The sequence below is a fragment of the Fonsecaea monophora genome, assembly GCF_001642475.1.
Source record: "Fonsecaea monophora strain CBS 269.37 chromosome Unknown Scaff2, whole genome shotgun sequence".
Taxonomy (NCBI): Eukaryota; Fungi; Ascomycota; class Eurotiomycetes; order Chaetothyriales; family Herpotrichiellaceae; genus Fonsecaea; species Fonsecaea monophora.
This window is the reverse complement of record NW_019173933.1, coordinates 319,196-337,895: the sequence shown is the minus strand read 5'-3', so window position 1 is coordinate 337,895 and position 18,700 is coordinate 319,196. Positions and strand designations below refer to the sequence as shown.

Genomic DNA, 18,700 nt, shown 5'->3' with positions numbered 1-18,700 from the left:
TCAGGAGGCTCAATCTCCCCTTAGCCCCTGTTGGCCATCCTGGTTGAGGGTGAAGATGCGTCGTTCCTGAGAATCTTTGCCATATCAATGGCCAATCTGCTCGCGCAAGCTGATCTTCCGCTTTAACGACCGTGACGCAAAGTTGGAACCCACGTTTTCACTGGCAAACAATGCAGAATTGTCTCTCATAGAAGGGGAAAAAAAGGCCACAGACACCCTGCAGGGAAGAAGAAAACACCAGTATGCTAAGCACTGGCCATTGTCTCCTGTTTGATCAACACTCTCTTCGGCTAGGTCTTGCCCGTCCATACTGATCTCGAGAGTTGGTTTACAACCCCTCTAGAAATTCAACTATGCCGTATCGAGCTCATCGTCAACTTTAATGTCCAAACACCCAGACCGAATATTGCCAAGTGTGGTACTTTGAGTTGGCTGCTTATGGGCCGAGCAGACTCTAAGTTCCGACAGGGGGGGCGCTAAACGAAATTCGCAGATTTGGCGCTATCCCCAAGAGTCGCACCTCCGACTGGCGTAGCACCGTGCCGCGTGCCTATATGCATCTTACCATGTCCTTCACCAAACTTTCTCTTCCTCTCTGCAAGGCTCTGCTCATGGTCTCTTAAGGTGCATCACAAGAGTTCCGCGTTTCTGTTTGTTTTTCAGCGTTTCCAACTACCGCGTCCACTCGTTTACGCGGGCATTCTTTTACCAGCCACCAAGTGACCACGTCAGGAAGGGAATCATTGACAAACGACACATCTACTCGTAATCTCTGTCAACACGTACTGACAGGGAATCTTCCAACATGAAGGCTGTTACCATCGCCGCTGCTGGTGCAGCGGTCATCACCACCGTTTCTGCCGCAAGCCATGTCAAGCACATGCACGCGAAACTACACGCAAATGTCGCACGCGACACCTGGGTCGACTGGAATACGACCACCTCTACTTCTGCCACACCTGTAGCTCCCGCTTCGACAAAGACCACCACCACGAAGGCTCCGGTCAAGGCTGCTTCCACTACAGGAACCTCTTCGACTTCGTTCCTCTGGGAGGACTGGACATCGAGCTCCCTTGCGGTTGATCCCGCAAAGACCTCGAGCACCACCAGCTCGATCGCGTTGACCGAGACCTGGGGTGACTGGTCTACCACTTCGTCACTTGTGGTCGATCCCGCTACCACCAGCACCGAGGAGCACACGTGGGGCGATTGGAGCTCTAGCGTTCCTGTCGATCCGGCTTCAACCTCGAGCACTGAGGAACACACCTGGGGTGACTGGACGAGCACTTCGTCGCTTGTGGTTGATCCTGCTACTACAAGCACTGAGGAACATACCTGGGGTGACTGGACAACCAGCGCTCCTGTTGATCCTACCTCGACCGCGACCGTGACCGAGACTTGGGGCGACTGGTCGAGCGTTGACGAAACTACAACTATCACTTTGGCCTCGACCATTACCGAAACCAAGTATGTCGAGCCGATCGCCGCCGAGTCGACTGAATCCACGTGGGGAGACTGGAGTTCCTCTACTTCCTCAGCGTCCCCGGTCGCGGCAGCCACTACTGATACGACCTCGAGCTGGTTCGCTCCCTCCGCAACGGTCGCCGCCGACAGCTGCGCTATCTCCATCATTACTTCGTATGGCCTTCCAACTTGTAAGTCATTTTGGGTTATTTCCCCTTGATGCTGATTACAATGATTCTAACATGCACCTCTAGGGTATCCTACGCCTGACGTTGCTGTGAACACAACCAGCAGCACTACTTCTGCCCACACCTGGGGAGATTGGACCTCAACATCCAGCACGCCTGCTGCTGCCGTCACAACCACCAGCACCACGTCCTCCGCTGCCACTTGGGGAGATTGGGCTTCAACAAGTGAGAGCCCGGTAGTTGTCGTCAGTTCGAGCGAGACGGCCGCCAGCTGGGCGCCCACGCCTGATACCGCGTCTGCTTATGGTGGATTCGGCCCTGCTTCATCTGGGGCAGCGATGCCCAGCGGCGGTTCAGGTGGATCGCACAGCGGAAGCCCTGGCATCTCTTCCAATGGAGACTCATGGGGCATGACGTATTCGCCATACACTGCACAGGGAGGTTGCAAGGACGCCGGCATAATTGCCCATGACATGGCCATTATTGCACAGAAGGGATTCACCTCGGTCCGTGTCTATAGCACTGACTGCAGCACGCTTGAAAACATTGGTGGTTCTGCCCGTGACAATGGTCTGAAGCTTATCTTGGGAGTTTGGATTTCTGCGACAGGCATCTCAGGCGCTCAAGGCCAGGTCCATGACATCATTTCCTGGGCTCAATGGGACCTTGTCGAACTCATTGTTGTTGGTAACGAGGCTGTCTTCAACGGCTACTGCTCTGCCAGCGAGCTAGCTGGCTTCATCTCCAGCAGTGCAAGTGCATTCAAGGCCGCGGGCTACACCGGCGCCGTCACCACCACCGAGCCATTGTCTGTGTGGGAAGATACGAGCAGTTCCTCTGCGTTCTGCAGCGTCGTCGATGTTGTCGGTGCGAACCTGTACGCCTTTTTCAACGCAGATGTGACAGCCGATAAAGCTGGCGGATTCATCCAGGCGCAGATCAACATCTTGGATTCGATTTGCTCAGGCAAGCCGGTCTACGTTCTCGAGTCTGGGTGGCCCCACTCTGGTAACTGCAACGGTGCCGCTTGCCCCAGCCCTGCAAACCAGGCAACAGCTCTCAAGGGCATTCAGTCTACCGTGGGAGCCCAAGTCGTCTTCTTGAGCTACGAGGACGAGCCATGGAAGGAACCCGGCCAGTTCGGTGTGGAGCAATTCTGGGGTTGTGCTAATGTTTTCTAAGCGAACTGATCGCGTCTTGGGCCCCAACCCACCATATGAGATTGTGTCTGTGGAATGGGCTCACTGGTTAAGAATGCTCATATCCCCTCAGGTGCGAAGAGAAGAAAGACACGCAGCAAGCGAAGTAAGCGTCATGTATGAAATTGCACAGCGAGCATTGCCACTAGTGTACAGTTGTGAGAGTGACAAGTTACGATGTTTGCTTTTGATCAATTGTTTGAATTCATTTGTCTATTCGTTGTATATTACTGAACACTGTCTACCGGAAGTTGGGGTGTAGATAAGACTGATGTAAGATTGACAGGTGAACAAGCTGTGGAGTGTGTTGTGTGTCCAGTGGCAGATCTGCAAATGCTAAGAGGGGCGTCTACCTGAAGTGGTCCTGCAGATCCGTTCCAAGAACCTCTGGTATAGTCCGTACCTCATGGCATACGGGGTAATGTAGCGGAGCCTTGCCGCCTCCCCGTTCCTCCGCCCTCCGCCTTCCGCTTCTGTCCTGCAAGGCTGGGCCGAAAGGGGTCGCGGAAGGTGCCGACGCCAAATTTTGTTTGGACTCACCGTGTCAAGATTCTATTTGCACTTCTGTTGTTCCCTTACCACCTCCCCCTCGACTATTGTTCTGCTCACCAGTCTGTAGAGAACCAAACGACGTCGCAATGGTGTCTTCCACTGGAGGTGGGCGCCAGGTTCCGTGTGACGACGTTTGCCAACCGTGAGGCACAGCGCATTCGAATGACACTCAACCCACAGGCATTTAACCTGCCAGCGAAGCTGTCACTAGACTAGACAAGCAATTCCAAGCAAGCGTGTTCCACAATCACAAAGGGAAAGAGCCTCTACCGAGCTTGAGCCTGCAGCTGTGTGATTGAGGCAACGTCCCTCACACCGCCACTTCCGATGGCGCAGGAGCACTCAGTGACTCAGTCGAAGCCATGTAACTGCGAAGGTCGGAACCGTCTCGCAGCTCGAAAGTAACGCCAGGGTTTGTTTTAGATTCATCCAAGACATCGAGTCGGTCAAGCCCAGGACTCAGAGATGTCGCGGGTGTGCTAAATCTGCGTGGCGGTTGATTGCAGCCTGGTCCTCTGAAGGAACTCGACAACCCACTCCGCAATTCTCTTCAGACACGCCTCTGGAATCCTCGGCTAGCTGGCAGTCATCGAAGTGCCAATCTGGCTCGGCGACTGGTGTTTGAGGACTGCCGACCTGCACTTAATATGCCTCACCAAAATCGGGCGCAAAGCACGAAGCCGTACAAGATGACCACTAATGCCACGCCAATGCACCCTATTGGAACATGATAGGCGAATCGAGGCGTGATGGCCTGCTGAGTTCTGCATGGATGGGCACGACTCCAGCATATAAAGAGGACCACGTCCATGGTCAGAACGAAACTCGCCTCCTCTTGTCCTGATCAATTCTACGTTCAATCATTTGGCCCAGCAGGCTAAAACCTACCCTCGCCCTCTGCCGGGCTTTTGTGTAAGTGCCTCCCTTTTTCATTGGCTCGCTCGATTTGTCTTCGAGCGGAGCTACAAATCTCCAAAGATAGGGATGGACTTGCCGAGCGAGCAAGCAAACACGGCTCTCCCGAAAACAAGCGCAGGTGGCCAACTTCCACCTCAAAAGAGACATCCGGTTCTTGCCGCAGAGCCGCATCGGATCCAACCTTCTCCGACCACTGTGGGTGGGACCTCTGTGCCTCTCTTTTCCACGATGGCCGGTGTCGGGTGATGGGTTGGTGACCCCAACCCACTACGCTTGCCGCTCTTTCAGGGCTAGACAAGCAGAGCGCTCGCTCTCCATACGCCACACGAACTTGTTACCAAACAACCGAGTCAGCTAGCTCCCTGATCGACTATGTACACCTCTTGTCTCACGGTGAAAATGAAGTCGCCGCTGTCCTTGTCGGGCCGGGGAGTCAGCGGCCCCGTTGGAAGACTCGACCACTGGTCTGGTTCTTCTTGAACCCAATTTCAATGGATACTGGGGAATCCTAATTCCTGCCACGGAGCGTGCCATTGGCCGACAGCGCCATTCCTGTCGCCCAAGCGTTGCACCGCCTAAGGATGGGCCGCCAGCATCCTCTCGTTTTGACGCCATTGTCAACGCTAGGGGTGCCATTGCGGCTGGTGATGGGCTCCTGATTCGGCGACAGCTATCTGCCCAAGTGGTAAGTTCACACTTTTGCATGTACTAGATGCCCGTCCTCTCGGCAATGCTGGCAAATGTATCTGGTTTTCCAGGACCAGGAGTTATGGTTTCTCTGTGATCGCTCTTCGCATTTTCTAGCTGACAATTTACAAGAACATCTGTCTCGCCGCGCTCCCGTTTCTTGTTTCTTTCTCTAATATACTCCTTGTTTTGTAATCCTCGCGCAGTTTAATGCTCTCATGGACAGTATGGACCTCGCTACAATCCCTGAGGTACCTCAGGGTGGAAATCCGTTCGCCATACCTTTCTTCCTCCACATCCAGCACGTTCAGTATCAAGAAGCTATCCATCAAGCGCCCCATATCTCAGCTCCAGACTTCTACTGGCGGCCATCCTTGGGAGGTCGCTTTGTGCATGAAGGTACATCAGGATGGTGGATCTGGGATCCAGCACCGCTCCCAGGAGCAGAGGTCAACCAAGCGTGCCTGCGTCGCCCGACGGCCGAAGAAACTGCACGACGCAGATGGCACAGGACGAGTACTCTGGTCTGGGACCCCGAGCGTCACGGGTACATCCATGCTCCTATTGATTGTACTACTACCCACTTTGACGCTGAAACATGGCGGCGACTCGGGTTTTCCCGACGTCTGGACTCTCAGCAGAATGATCTGGCGATCATTGGCCATGACGGAGAAGGCTATCGACTGCATCTCCCAGGACCACATGATTGGTTTGAGCAGCTGCTACCAGACGTCTGCGAGGCACAGATGGACGGTCAACCAACCTGTAAGTTGGCCGGGTATCTTAGTATCCTCATAGGCCTCCTCGCCTTTGGGGTTGAGCCACGAATGGACTGGCGTGTGATCGACGCGTCTTTCAGACGGGACATCTCTTCGACGCAGTTTCAGCTCCATGGTCTGAGACCAGGTTTAAGTAAGTCCATCCATACTCGCAGCCTCACTTCCCTTTCACTTCCCTGATCAGTGCATAATCTCACCTGTTGGCATTGAAAACAAATTGCAGGACACAAGAAACGCTCAATGGTCATCGAGATCGGATATGATCCTGCCCTAGTATCAACCGACATGCTGAAGAGATGGGAAGCGGGCGACTTTGGCGAGATCTTTAGCTAAAGATCAATCTTCGCACACGGCCAGTGCCGTCCTCCTGACCACAAAAGATGGCACCTTTGCACATGGGGATATGAAAACAAAGTTAGGAAGTGGACATGACCCAAATTCTGAAGGACACCAGGGACACTGTGGTCACTGCAGAGAGGCTTACCGTTGGTGTCTTTTTGCCCTGCTGCATGTTGTTCTTTTCCAGGAGAAGAGGAGGAATAAAAATTCAGTGGAATCTCTGGGATTTCATGCACCTCGCATGCAGCTCCCATCATCATATGTGACCTTATCTCATGATGGGTCGCACGAAATCAAGCCTCGAGCCGGTTGGAGAAGTCTATCTAGCCTCCCAACCTTACGACGTTACGACTTTTTATCACCTGCGACAGGGAATGTTGACGCCCGCTAATGTTTTGACAGTTTTATTGCTACAAGCCACCAAGCAGGTGGAACTGGGATGGAGTGTCTTGATGCTCAGTATGCAGTGACTGGGCTTAGGCCCAGGCTTGTGTTCCTGCAGCGCTCTCGGTCTTTTGCTCTGTTCCCTTTTGGTTGATGCTTGCCCCCTGACTGCTTCATTTGACTGCCTCTTTGTTGTCTTCAAGTCTTGTCATATCATGTCATGTCTTATCATTGATTCATCATCAATCATCATGGTCTTATGTTTCACAAGTGCGATTGCTCGGGTACATGAAAGGAAGGTTTGTTGGGGCTATGGATAGATGGCCCGACCTGTCCCTATCGAGATAGCTGTTTAAATCTGATATGTTAGCTTTGTCGACATCTCCTCGATGGTTTTCCGATGTGACGCTCACGATAGGCTGCCTGAAATGCATGCCAGTGCTCAAACCCTTGAGATGCTCCCTGTTCCTCGACATGCTGGTCAATTGGATTTTGCAAACCAATAAAGTACGTCGTGACGCGCAAAGTATCTCCTCAGCTGGTCTCAATTGTCTTTTACACGTGTTTTTTGGGTCAATGGTCGATGTCTGTGTCAAGATCGTGGAGAAAATGATGGTCATCGGACTCGTTTGCAACTGTTTCACCGAGAGAGAATCGATTTGAGTGAGATAGCTGGGAGGGGGCGTTGGATGGAGCTGGTTATATATGCGTAGGAAGAGGAAGAGGAAGAGGAAGAGGAGGAGGAGGATATGGTCTCGCAGCACCGACCGGTGTGAATAGTCAGGCACTCGTAGCAAGACGCGTCGGCGTCATATGAGCGACGATCAGTGATTGTCACGTTGTGACTCGTGTGCAAGTATCTGAAGCGTGGAAAAGGATGAACCGGCGAACTTGTGATGTAGGATGTAGGACGTGGGAAAGGAACGAGGATTGCGATGAAGATGAAGATGAGAATGACTCTGCGAAAACGATACCTTGAGTCAAGTATCTCCTCGTTGTTGGGTGATATACAAAAGTCACAACTCACGAGTCGGCGGGCATCAAGGACTTTCTCGGGAGAGCGCAGTTTTGAGCAGAATCGGGCTGAGCAATGGAGATGGGTGATAGACAACGACATTGCCCTAGCAAAAAAAAAGGGGATTCTCTGGTCATGTCATAGAAGGATGGAACTGTTGTGCATTGCTCCACATTTCATAGGATGAGATGGTGGCTGCTTCGAGGGCAGAGCTTTGGTACAGATTATCATATTGCTATGTGGAAGAAAAGGGAAAGCATTGGGGGAGGGCTAGGAGAGAGATTTAGTTGACGAGGACTTGCCCAAGGTGCCCTGGTCAATAACATGGTACCAAATTATCCAATCACTCTCGCCTGTGATTTGGGTGGGTGGGTTGGGTGAGTGAGTGTGTGTATGTGTGTGTGTCCCCATGTAAGTTGCAGTCCCGGGCGCAGTTACTAAGTATTCCGAGCCAGCCTTTGTAACTGTATCCAGCTGACTTCGGCAGCAGACGTGAGTGGAGTACGTGAAGGGGCGTCACTGACATGCATGGATCAGGGTCGCACTGACATAATGAACATGCTGCTGAGAGCCTGGCTCACTTCGGCAGTCGAAAAGGGTGGGAGACATCAAAATGTATCCTCCAGTTCAGCCGTGATAGAGACATCGAGCCCAGGGCTGTATAGCATACTTGTACATGGGATGGTATGCCGATGAAGAAACCTCGCCTTGATCGATGGCTTTTCAGGCACTTTACCATGGCCTCAACATCTCCCATGCTTGAGACTAATTGGTGACAGAATCTCTCGTAGCATTCTAAAAGAAAACAATCATAGAAAATCCCCTACCAAAACCTCCCAAGAAGCGGTCCATCCAAGTCATTCGGGTGTCCGGAAAGGGGGGACTGCGAAGACCCGGACAGGCGTGGTGTGGCGGGCTCATTTCAGTGCTCGATCAGGCACGATGCATTGTGTCTTCTTGGGCAGGGCGCAGAATGCCACCTACTCAGTAGAGCGTCCACCGAAATCCAGCGTGAGGCTGTTTCTGTGGCGTTTGGTGGCGTCGAAGTGACTGGTGGTTACATGAACTGGCGCAATCAGGGTTCAAGGGTGGGTGGTTGTTGGTGGTTGGTTTTGGAGAGGATTACGCCAAGACGTGTCTAATTTTGCATCTAACTTCATGTGTCTTGGTTGCTTGTGAACGTCACGTGACACAATCAATGCGCCTGTGCTGTCACGTGACCTCTGTTTTTGTACTTGCTCTTGTACATGTTCTACCACTCACTGCCACTACCACTGCTACCCTCATCTTTCAGCTGTTCATTCGTCAACACTTCGCTTCCCTGTGCCCGCCCCCATGTCTTGCATCTTACCTTCTTGATACTAGCCCAAATCTTCTCTCCCAAAACACCTCTGGCGCCAATGATACCGCCTCACGATGCGTTCCCTCGCCAGGTGCAGCGCCTGCAATTGGCCTCAAACCGGCCGCCTCTCTACCAGGACTCGGACGGCTAATCTCTCGCTTCAAGACCAGATATCCCCACGTGACTTGCTAGGACGACCTAAACATGTGGCCCGGGGCCGACTGGCAAAAGAATGAATTCGGCATACTAACTTCTCAGCCTCACCACTCAACACATCTCTCACAGATCTGACCTAGATCTTCCCTGATGAGCTCTTGTTGCTTGGGCCGTCTTCAAGCACGACATTCAATCTTCCAGAAGCGGCTGATGATAGAATCATGGCCCTTGCTCTCAGAACCGCAGCTCCATTGAAGCCCGAAATCAGGCTAGCCCAAGCGCTTTCGGAATTCTCAGCCGTCCTCCACGATGACGAAAAGAAATTGTTTCGAACTTGGCGCGCCGGGAGGCCTCCTAGTGTGTCGGATGTTATGAAGCTCACGGCGGAGATCGACAAGGACAACAGGCTTTGCTTTGGTCGCTGCTTTGGTCCCCGTCTGACTTCCATTCTGGAAACCGTACAGCAATTCTCAAGTGTTGTCGATGTCATTGTAGGCGGCAGCCAGTCTCCAATAGCGACTTCCATCTGGGGGGTACTGCGCATGACCCTTCAGATAACCGTCAAGTTTGCGTCCTATTTCGATAACCTGTCAGCCTTGTTTATGCGCATTGGACGCTCATGTCCCCGCTATGGGCAATATGGTGTCATGTATACCAAGTCTCAGAGGCTACAGGAGGCACTCTGTGATTACTTCTGCATCGTTGTCACTGTCTGCAAGAAAGCGGTTCTGTTTATTCGGAAAAGCCCTATTGCTCAACTGTCAGCTGCTATCCTCAAGCCATTTCAATCAGAGTTTGGCCCTCTCGAGTCCAATCTCGAGACAATAGCAGATGCTATCCGCGAAGAGGCCTCCTTGGCATTCAAACAGGAAGTGGCTCTCGAGAAAAAGGAGGCCTCCCGTTTTCGAGCATGGTCGTCGTTGAAAACGGCAACGGAGATTCAGGAAGCAAAGAAGTTTAAAGCCCAAAAGGAGAAATATCGATTTCTCAATGCGTGCTCCACATACAATCACCAGGCAGCGTGGAAAAGAGCTCGCAAAGTGGGCGAGAGCACCCGGGTCTTTGACCACACGGATTACAAGCACTGGATTCAAGCCTCGACATCGAGTGTGTTGTGGATTACTGGAATACTTGGGTCAGGCAAAACGGTAATCACGGCCAGCCTGGTGCAGGAAGTTAGAATCCAATTCCCGAATGCTCTCTTGGGCTACTTCTTTTGTAGCCACGACGACGCAGAATCACTTCAGGCCAAGACCATTTTAGGTAGCCTCGCAAGGCAGCTTTTGAGCTTGCTCAGCCCAGACACATTCGCCAGCATTGACACAGTCGAATCAGATCCACTCGACAACGACGAGATTGTGTCTTATCTGCACAAACTAGCCCCTCAAAACGAACAGGCTTTCGTTATTATCGACGGGCTCGACGAATGTCCTGAGATTGAACTGGACAAAATTTTCAGCTACCTCCCCAAGTTTCTGCAAACATCTCAGCTTTTCCACATCTTCTGCTCGAGCCGACCCGACCTACATACAAGATATCGAGCTAGTCTACCATCTCAACACCATCTGCCGTTACCGGTGGAGAACCACGAAATCGCACAATATATCGATAGTGCTTTGGAAGACCGTCTTACAACTGGCAGCTTGTGCTTAGGGGATCCGACCATAATCTTGGCTATCAGGCAGGCCCTCGTGGAAGGGAGCCGTGGAATGTTGGTGTTGCCTTCTAAAGTCCAGAAACGTGCTAACGGGCATTAGGTTTCTCTGGGTTGTGTTTCAGCTTGAATCGATATGCGCCGAGCTCACGGATGAAGCAATCCTCACAGCGCTCCAATCTTTGCCCAAGGACCTTCCAGAGACTTTCGATCGTGTCCTTCGGAAACTAGCAGAGAAACGAACGACAAATCCAGCCACTTGCAGAAAGATCTTTGCGATTGTCGCTGCGGCTCAGCGGCCACTGACCTTGGATGAACTTCGTGAGGCGACGGGTGTCGTGCCAGGAGATACTGAATGGGATCCACGAAAGCTCATCAACGACATACAAATGGCCGTCAGCCAGTGCAGAAGTCTATTGCTCATCGACGAGGAAGACTCCACAGTACATTTCAGCCATCACAGCGTCAAACAATACATCGTGTCCAGTCCCCAGGACCCCTCCACTCGTCAGTTCCATGTAGAATTACCAGAGGCGAATCTGACTTTAGGTGAAGTTTGCGTCACCTACCTGAACTACAATGTCTTCAACACCACGCTCACCAGGATGGGCAATCACGCAGCAGTGCAGCCGCAAGCGATAACCACCGCCATTGTGGAGAGGGCATTTCCGCGAGCCGCAGTCAGCAAAGTTGCACTGAAACTCTTGAAAAGAGAGGGGGCCAAAGACTTTGATCTGAGCGCTCGTCTTCAAGAGGTGGGATTCAAGGAACGAAAGCGAGAAAATTATTCTTTTTTGGCATACGCAAAGTCATTTTGGTTGTTCCACACTCGGCAATTTCACACAAGAAGACCAGCCACTTATCAGTTATGGCTTGGTCTTTTATCGAAAAATGACATGATCGGACTGCTTCCTTGGGATCCCGAAGCATGGGATGGACAAAGCGAAAGAGTCTTGCAGTGGGCGGTGGAAAATGGACATGGTGCTCTCATCTGCGAGATAACTTCAAACTTGATCAAGTCAAATGCAGGCCTACCACTCAGGACATTGCAACTGCTCATCGGAGTAGAAACGAAACATCTGCAATTGTACCCTGATATTCACAGATGCACCGCCCAGGTATTGGCCAAATATTGTGAAGATTATACCATACTCTCAATTCTGGTTGATAGTGGGCTGAATCTTTATCAGCGAGACAAAAAGGGACTCCTCATTTCAGCTGTGCTCGAAGGGCGAACACAAGTCGTTAAAGCATTGTTGAGACGAAAAGACTTTCCGATCAACGACCGAGACGGGGATGGAATGACGGCATTGAACCACGCTGCGGTGCGTGGCGATGAGGAAATGGTGAGATTACTTCTCTGTCGCAAAGACATCGACGTCAATTCGTCCAACAATGCACGCTGGACACCTTTCAAGCATGCAGTGCTCGCTGGACATGATAGGATAGCAAAGATCTTGGTGGACCGTGGCGCAATTATAGCTCGTCTGAAAATATACCACGAAGGAGCACTCAAAATGGTCTGATGACTCCAAACAGCTTTGGGAGGAAAGAGATGGTGAAGCTCCTCTCCAGGCGACACGATCTCGACAAGAACTTCAGAGGCCAGTTGGAGCAGACTACGGTGCACACTGCTGCAAATGTTCCGGATAAGAAATGTATGAGATCTTGCCGGAACGGGAGATGCCAATGGCGCTACGCTGTTGCAGCCTGCCCTCATGTACAGCAACGACAAGGTTCATCAGATGTGGAAGTGTTACAACAGGAGGCTGGGCGTCGGACTGGAGATTCGATCAGAGACGATCGAAAGAGTCACAGTGATTTACGACACTTTGAGTCCGTTACTTTACGATTTGCGGATACTTCTCTAGGGGGAATGGATGGGAGCCCAAGGTTGATGGTGAATGAGTCATGCATTATTAGTTCTGGGAGAAACAGCAGACGCCAATCGCCTGAAGCAGCAAATGTTTGCTACATAACTGAGGTTTTAAGAAGTGCGTGGAGGTCTCTTGCGCTCTCAGCCGTGCGAATGCCATGCCTCCATCGAACTGTATGGTACTTTTCAAGATGTCACCGACGCCGGGTGGGCGCCTTGTGAAGGGTCTTTTCCAGTGACGGCGCCTCCGTGTCGTCAAGCTCAAGAATCGGAAGGGGTTTTGATAGGTCTGGTGTGTATGAAGTCGGTCGGAAATGCTTGATTGGCTTGACCAGCTGGCCGTCTTCTGGGGGGGCGGGGGACTTTGTGACGGTTCTTCTTGCCCTCACTATATCTTCCCACATCTCCTTGACGAATTTGAAGTTGACCGACAAGGGGTCGAAGAACTCGGCCAATAGCTGCCAGACAGTGTCGAGATGCTGGATGTCCGGGTAGAACCAGACAATCTGCTGCACGAACCACCATCTTTCGGGTTGGTTTCGAGATGCAAGGGAACCCGCCAACAGAACATTGAAGAGTGTGGTGTGACAGATGGAGCACATGGTCGGGAGATCCATGTTTGAGAGGCGGTACTGCAGTTCGAGCAGGTTGGAGCGAACGATGAGCGCCGAGGTGTTGAAGCTGATTGCATTCAGATACATCCAGAAGAACAGGGCAATCTGATAACACCGCTGCATCTCGAGATGCTCTGGCTCGCCCAGTAACCGGCTGCTATCGGGGTCCATGCGCGAAATCGCCGTCGCACTATCCGGCAGGAGGCTGGAGCTGGGACTTTCGGGGCGCCAGGCCAACATGCGGCCCGCCAGATGCGCTCGGTGGGAATACCACTCTCGGTCGGATTTCCAGAATTGCCTGTCAATCTCGATGATTTCTGTTCGGCAGCCTTGGGTTTTGTTGGGCTGCGCCTTGCGAACGACAACGACTGAGCGGCTATGGAGGAATGCGCCGATGATGTTGATTTTGGATCTGGCGTGCACAATCAGCGAACCTGCGTTACAGGGATAAAGATGCATTACTCACACAGCCAATTCGGTTTCCAAAGAAGCCCCATCGGTAGCGAGGAGCAAGGACATGCGTTTAAGCGCCTGGAGATGCATTCTGCCGCTTTCACCATCGGCCAGTAACACCTAGACCTGTCAGGTCATGTCGACACTACAAAACGCCAGGCTTGCTTCATCTTGCCCACTCACCGACAGCCGATACAGGAAAAGGATAGCCTGATAGCATGAATCATCGACGACCTGCTTCGGGTCACGCAGGACGGCATTTAGCTCGGCGAGACACCTCGTATGCAGACGCAGCCATGGCGGTATCTGCCACTGCGAGTTCTGACCGTTGTCGGTAGGTGGAGGAAGCACCACACCAGGGCCCCTGAGAATAGAATCATGGATGTTAGTCTTGGTGAATGGATGGGTAACGGGGAAGCTTACCCTCTGAGCATTCCGGAGAGAAATACAGAAGCATATGTGGCCACGGCATAGGTTAGACAGGGCGAAGCCTGGATCTGGGACAAGTTGTCGAGCCACTTCCACGACTGCAGCAGATGAGTCGCGAACGGCCTGATGATCCAAAAATAAAAATAGAGGTTGGCTTTGATTTCAGCATCGTAGCTCAAGGCAGTCGAAGGGGTGAAGACATCGAAGAATTGCGACCCCAGCAAGGTCAAGGGCGAGGCGGACCACTGTTCGTATTCTCTGAGCGCGCGCTCCCAGGGTTTGATGGCCAAGTAGGGCTTCTGCGAGGTGGCTGCATAGCCTGCTGCCGTGGACACAAGAGCATTATTTTCGTCAGCGGTAGTTCCCTCTTTGTAGTCCTGCACCGTCTCGTCGTCGTTGGTTGGGAGTGCCAGAGGTGTCTTGGTATAGTTGGCCGTGGACAGTCTCTGCAGGTAGGACGATGTGCCGGTCAAGATGGCCTTGGTGGTCGAGTCGAGCGCGAGGTCCTGGTGGTTTGCCTTGTTCCAGTATCGGTAGCGCGACGAGATGTGCGACGTCTTTGCCGACTTGACCGCTTTGGTGGTCCGCGAGGGGTTCTTCGCGTCGCCCACGATGAACATCAGCGGAGGAGGTTTTCGAGGTTGGCTCATGGTGCAGCGCGAGGCTTTATTGAACGGGGAGGAACCAACGGATGCATTGACGGGTGTTTGAAAGGTCTCTCGTGAGTGGTGGTGGTCGAGAAGGAAGTTCTGAGAGCCATGAATCAATCACCCCGCCATGTTGACTCGCTCATGGCTTTTAACTGCGGTTGATGTTGTTGTATCTGCACTCAACAGGCTGCTTTCTTTCTTTTCTTCCCATCCCTACTGAATTTTCTCCTGGAACTCGATTTCTCACGAACAAAATCTCATTCTTTGCCAAGTCTCCAGCTCTGATATTCCATCGGCCTTGACGAAAGCCGTGCCGAAAACCCTCTTTAGCGAGGTCGCCGTCATCGAGCACGAAGAGAAGACGGCCCCCACGGGCTGGCGCCAAACCCCTCCAGGGACCAGCCGCTCATGCGATTACTCAGACTCGCACTCGCTAAAGAGATGGGCTGGCTGCTGGGCTGATTATAATTGGGTCCGGTGAGCCTCGGGATGGAACAAAAGAGCGGGATGGAGTTCTAGGCCGTGGCATTAACGCTTTTGTCGTCTTTCTATTCGTACCGTCGAAGCCGCGTCGCACAATCGGGATGTGGCTGCGTCTGCTGGTTGTCGCGACCTTCACACATGGCTTGACAGCCAGAAATCCCCTTGAGGCGCGTCGAAATGCCCTCCTCTTCAGCTGTATATAGAATGGCCACATCCGGCTTTCCATGAGCTTAATCTGCTGGACAGGGTGACGGGTCATGGCGGCTGGCGGCTCTTCAAAGCCTGCCCCTGACAGCAATGTCTGCACGGTCGAAGAACCCTCGCTCAAAGTGCCGTCCACCACCAAGAAGGCCGGCTCGTCGATCTGCGGATCTATGCGCAAGTATCTCTGGGCGGTGATCTGGTGCGTCTACATGCTATGGTGCGTTCTAGCCAACAACTACGCAAAGACGGCAGGGCAGTCAGTCCTTGGGATCCCTCAATTTCGAAAAGACTTTGGCGGTGCTTATCATGGTAACTATGTCTTGTCGGCCAAGTGGCAGTCGGCCTACTACGGCGCTCCTCAGGCAGCGTAAGACATGGCCCCCCTAGACTTGCTTGCATATTCCCCATCGGTGAACGGGGAACTCGGGCTGATTTTTCTATGGCAGCTCTGTGATGGGCGCATTGAGTGCTGCGTGGCTCGCCGACAAGGCTGGTCGGAGGTTTGCACTTGGCTGCATCTTTGCCGTCAGACTGACATCGGTCACGTTGGAGTTCATCGCTACCACCAACAATATCTTCTTTGCAGGACGTTTCCTAGGGGGCTTCTCCACGGGCGGGACCAACTCTCTGTGCATGGCCTATGTCGGAGAGATCACGCCACTGGCACTCCGCGGTGTGCTCACGGCTGCAGTCCCCATCTCTCTCATCCTCGGGTCGTTACTGTCCGCTCTTGTGGTCAATTTCACCGGCAACCAGTCCACTCGTTGGGCTTATCGGATTGCTTTCGTGGCTGGCTATGGCTTTATGGCCATTGCAGTGGCTGTGCTTCCATTCATGCCAGAGTCGCCATGGTGGCTCGTCAGCCATGGCAGGGACTCAAGGGCTCTCAAAGCTCTCCAAAAAACTGGTTATTCTACCGATGGTGAAGCCGAGCTCAAACTGACCGAGATCAAGAGAGTGCTGGCCAAGACCAAGGAGGAAACGTCCGGGGCGACGTACACGGAATGCTTTCGACGGTCCAACTTGCGTCGAACCATCATCGCTGCCATGCCGCTGACCATCCAGACTTTCTCTGGGGTTGCCTTTGTCGGGTCCTACGCTACATACTACCAACAGCTTGCAGGATACAGCACTGCGGCAAGTTTTCGTCTGTTTATTGTCCAACAGGTTTTGTCGGGTGCCGGAAATATTTGCTCATGGTTCCTGGTGGATAGAGTGGGACGGCGGCCTCTGACACTCTGGGGTATGGTCATGTTGACGCTGATTCTTTTGATTACTGGAGGTATGTATACCGCCTTCGTCGCCGCATCTTGTTTGTCTGGATGCCGTCTTTGATGGTTCGTGCCGCGCGAGTTGGAGATTTAAGAAGACCCTTGGCTAACAGGGTTGGCGGTGATATCAGGCCTTGCTGTCTCGGGTACGCCGCCCGCCATCAAAGGGACGATCGCACTTATCCAACTCTTCGCCTTTGTCTACAATGCCACCATTGGCGCCACCGCCTTTACCATCCTCACCGAGATCCCCACCGCTCGCCTCCGGGCCAAGACGGCGTCTATATCGGTTGGACTGCAGAGCGCTCTCTTTGTAAGTGCGGCCTTGTATGATTGGCAACTGGCTCGACTTCTTCTTCCCTTTCCCTCCTCATTTGTCCCCAAAGGAAGGTCAGCCAGGTGACATCTATCTATGTATAACACGGCTGACTGAACCTACACAGACCATGTGGGGATTCGTGCTCCCTTACCTCTTCAACCCGGACAAGGCCAACCTGGGCGCCAAGGTGACGTTCATCTTCGGCGCGCTGTCCGTGCTCTCCATCGTGTATCTGTGGCTGTGCCTGCCCGAGTCGGCGGGTTTGAGTTACGAGCGTCTGGACGAGTTGTTCATCGCACGGGTGAAGGCGAAAGGCTTCAAAGACCTAGGAGGTCATCGAGGGGAGGAGGAATCAACCATGCAGAGCGGCGAGGAGTGGAGGGATACAAAGCACGCCGCGGGCGTGGTTGGGGGAGTAGACGTGGGTATGGGACCTAGGAAGGTGAATGAGAAGGCTTACATGGCCGTCTAACAGCGATGATGGACAAGATACGCACTGTGCCAGTCAGTGAGTGCCAATGTCGATGTCGGCAGTGGTGCCTCTCTCACACCACGTATACCGAGTGTTCCCAGGACTAAAGGCAGCAAGCCCTTGTGAGAAATGATGAGCCCAGCCCCCACCCACACATACACACAATCTGCTCACTGCTCACCCCGAGAGTCCTGGGCTCAGCACGAGATCTCTTGGCTCATGGGCATATTCCGGGTGTACTTTATCAGTAGTCTGGGACATACAGCGAGAGTCACACAGAGAGGGAGAGTGAGGAGAGACACAAGATCCTAGCGATGATAATAGTACCGCCGACGATTCTGACTGTCAAAGTCCGTCTTACTTACTTGGCTACATACCTGCCTAGGCACCTGCCTCCCTATCTACCGTACGAGGTACTCGTATCAAGCAATGCGTTTAGCATCATCATCATCATCATCATAGTAAATCCGTTCGCCGTTCGCCGTTCCCCGTTCCTTGACCGAAACCATCGACCTCTGGATTTTCAGATCCCTCGGTCCCCCTTCCCCCGCGCACACGCACACATATACTCGGTACACACCGACCGATGACGGATGATAGAGGCAGGATCCAACAAAGTCCGTGCGGCACGGCAAGCGATTACCGTATGGGGAAGGAGGTGGATATTTTCGTTTCCGTGTTTGAGTCATGCCCACACGCACACATACACTCAGCCACAAGAGGGTACATACGAAATGAGGATCAACGTGAAGTATGCAGGAAATGGAGAGGGAAGGGATAGGGATAGGACATGGAGATGAAGGACAAGGTAGTTTAGTTCTTCGGATTGGAGGGAAAAAAAACCAACGGCAAGAAAAGCTTAGAGTTAACACATACACACACACACACACACATGCACACTGTGCGGTTCGTGTCTGTCTGTCTGTATACGTCAAAAAAAAAAAAAAAAAAAAAAAAAAAAAAAAACACATGGAAAATATCTTGCTTGGATACACCGAATTAAAAAATATATGAGCGAGCGAGTGCTGTTTCTCCCAAGTTTTCGTGACCGTGTCCTTCGTAGTCCTTCCTTCGTAGTCCTTCCTTCGTAGTCCTTCCTTCGTAATAAATCCCTCGTTAGACCAAACATACCTAGCGAGAGAGATGACTCGATCCCAGTTCACGTATGGCAAATACAAATGCAAAGACTCCGTCGACGCCGCCCGCCGCCACCCCTCATGCCTCGCGCAATGCCAATTTGCAGTCGTGAAAT

At 52.5% G+C, this 18,700-nt stretch overlaps 5 protein-coding genes across 5 annotated transcripts; 4 read left to right on the top strand and 1 right to left on the bottom strand.

Annotated features, from left to right (window-relative positions):
• Positions 1 to 805: 805 nt before the first annotated feature.
• On the top strand, positions 806 to 2,833 carry AYO21_00511 (hypothetical protein; the record flags this gene model as incomplete). The annotated part of the gene is made up of 2 exons (XM_022650501.1): positions 806 to 1,655; positions 1,719 to 2,833. 2 exons carry the CDS (start codon positions 806 to 808, stop codon positions 2,831 to 2,833), a joined length of 1,965 nt encoding a protein of 654 aa, XP_022517115.1.
• Positions 2,834 to 5,226: 2,393 nt separating this feature from the next.
• On the top strand, positions 5,227 to 6,120 carry AYO21_00510 (hypothetical protein; the record flags this gene model as incomplete). Its single annotated transcript, XM_022650500.1, has 2 exons — positions 5,227 to 5,920; positions 6,011 to 6,120. The coding sequence occupies 2 exons, from the start codon at positions 5,227 to 5,229 to the stop codon at positions 6,118 to 6,120; spliced, it is 804 nt and encodes a 267-aa protein (XP_022517114.1).
• A 3,124-nt stretch (positions 6,121 to 9,244) lies between these two features.
• Positions 9,245 to 12,203, top strand: AYO21_00509 (hypothetical protein; the record flags this gene model as incomplete). The annotated part of the gene is made up of 2 exons (XM_022650499.1): positions 9,245 to 10,734; positions 10,781 to 12,203. The coding sequence occupies 2 exons, from the start codon at positions 9,245 to 9,247 to the stop codon at positions 12,201 to 12,203; spliced, it is 2,913 nt and encodes a 970-aa protein (XP_022517113.1).
• A 544-nt stretch (positions 12,204 to 12,747) lies between these two features.
• On the bottom strand, positions 12,748 to 14,699 carry AYO21_00508 (hypothetical protein; the record flags this gene model as incomplete). The annotated part of the gene is made up of 4 exons (XM_022650498.1): positions 12,748 to 13,579; positions 13,634 to 13,740; positions 13,804 to 13,984; positions 14,044 to 14,699. 4 exons carry the CDS (start codon positions 14,697 to 14,699, stop codon positions 12,748 to 12,750), a joined length of 1,776 nt encoding a protein of 591 aa, XP_022517112.1.
• A 740-nt stretch (positions 14,700 to 15,439) lies between these two features.
• AYO21_00507 (hypothetical protein) lies at positions 15,440 to 17,448 on the top strand (the record flags this gene model as incomplete). The annotated part of the gene is made up of 4 exons (XM_022650497.1): positions 15,440 to 15,753; positions 15,833 to 16,668; positions 16,771 to 16,970; positions 17,101 to 17,448. 4 exons carry the CDS (start codon positions 15,440 to 15,442, stop codon positions 17,446 to 17,448), a joined length of 1,698 nt encoding a protein of 565 aa, XP_022517111.1.
• Between the last annotated feature and the right edge of the window lie 1,252 nt (positions 17,449 to 18,700).